The 1,853-nt window shown below is 44.8% G+C and overlaps 1 protein-coding gene across 1 annotated transcript; it reads right to left on the bottom strand.

Annotated features, from left to right (window-relative positions):
* Positions 1-655: 655 nt before the first annotated feature.
* Positions 656-1,360, bottom strand: LOC138350740 (dynein heavy chain-like). Its single transcript, XM_069301950.1, has one exon. It carries the CDS (start codon positions 1,358-1,360, stop codon positions 656-658), a length of 705 nt encoding a protein of 234 aa, XP_069158051.1.
* Between the last annotated feature and the right edge of the window lie 493 nt (positions 1,361-1,853).

The following is a 1,853-nucleotide window of genomic DNA, read 5'->3' as shown; positions in this document are numbered from 1 at the left end:
GTGGTTGATAGTGGTGGTGTTGGTTGATAGTGGTTGCGGTTGATAGTGATGGTGGTGTTCGATAGTAGTTGGTGGTGGCTGATAGTAGTGGTGGTGTTTGATATTTGTGGAAGTTGATAGTAGATGGGGTTGGTTGATAGTGGTTGGTAGTGATAGGTGATAGTTGTTCTAGTTGGTGTTGGTTGATAGTTGTGGCTGATAGTGGTTGGTGGTTGTTGATAGTGGTGGTGGAGGTTTATCATGGTGCTGATGGTTGATGGAGGTGGTTGAAAGTGGTTGGTGTTGGTTGATAGTGGTAGTGGAGGTAGTTGATAGTGGTAGTGGTTGTCGATAGTGGTTGGTGGTGGTTGATAGTGGTGGTGGTGGTTGATGATAGTGGTGGTGGTTGATAATGGTTGGTGTTCGTGGTTGAAAGTGGTGGTTGTTGATGGTTGTGGTGGTGGTTGATGGGGGTGGTGGTCGTTGATAGTGGTTGGTGGTGGTACCCACCACCACTATCAACCACCACCACCTCTATAAACCTTCACCACCAACATCAACCACCACCACCACTATAAACCTTCTCCACCACTATGAACCACCACCACCACTACAATAAACCTTCACAAGCACTATCAACCACCACCACCACCACTATAAACCTTCACCACCACTATCATCCACTTCCAAACACTATCAGGTCAGGAGAGTGAATGGTTGGGGAGACTATTAGGGCAGAATAGTGAACCATCAGGGCAGAATAGTTAACCATCAGGGCAGAATAGTGAACCATCAGGACAGAATAGTTAACCATCAGGGCAGAATAGTGAACCATCAGGGCAGAATAGTGAACCATCAGGGCAGAATAGTTAACCATCAAGGCAGAATAGTGAACAATCAGGGCAGAATAGTTAACCATCAGGGCAGAATAGTGAACCATCAGGGCAGAATAGTGAACCATCAGGGCAGAATAGTTAACCATCAGGGCAGAATAGTTAACCATCAGGGCAGAATAGTGAACCATCAGGGCAGAATAGTGAACCATCAGGGCAGAATAGTTAACCATCAGGGCAGAATAGTTAACCATCAGGGCAGAATAGTGAACCATCAGGGCAGAATAGTGAACCATCAGGGCAGAATAGTTAACCATCAGGGCAGAATAGTGAACCATCAGGGCAGAATAGTGAACCATCAGGGCAGAATAGTGAACCATCAGGGCAGAATAGTGAACCATCAGGGCAGAATAGTTAACCATCAGGGCAGAATAGTGAACCATCAGGGCAGAATAGTGAACCATCAGGACAGAAGAGTGAACCATCAGGGCAGAATAGTGAACCATCAGGACAGAAGAGTGAACCATCAGGGCAGAATAGTGAACCATCAGGGCAGAATAGTGAACCAACAGGGCAGAAGAGTGAACGGGGTGAGAACCCTGCCCCTTCTGAAACTAATTATATTAAGTTGCCTTTTTAACGTATAAAATACGTTAATTTCAGTCAATCATATCGAGGTATGTGACGGTGTGTTAGGGTGTATGACAGTGTGTATGGGTGTATGACAATAAAAATGGGTGTCTGATGGTGTGCATAGGTGTATACACACCATCAGACACCCGGTTTGTTAGGGTATACGATGTTGTGTATCATCACACTCCCACAGTGTATGATGGTGTTGATGGGTGTATTATGGTGTGTAGGGGTGTATGACTGTGTATTGTTACATGACAATGTGTATGGGTGTATGATGATGTGAATGGGTGTATGATGGTATGTATGTCAGTGTGTATGAGTGTATGATGGTGTGTATAATAGTGTGTTTGGGTGTATATAGTGTGTATAGGTGTATGATAGTGGTAGTTGGGTGTAATAATGATG

Source organism: Procambarus clarkii, chromosome 47, assembly GCF_040958095.1.
Source record: "Procambarus clarkii isolate CNS0578487 chromosome 47, FALCON_Pclarkii_2.0, whole genome shotgun sequence".
Lineage (NCBI taxonomy): Eukaryota > Metazoa > Arthropoda > Malacostraca > Decapoda > Cambaridae > Procambarus > Procambarus clarkii.
Note: the sequence above shows the minus strand (reverse complement) of the source record. Positions and strands in the feature narration are given on the sequence as shown.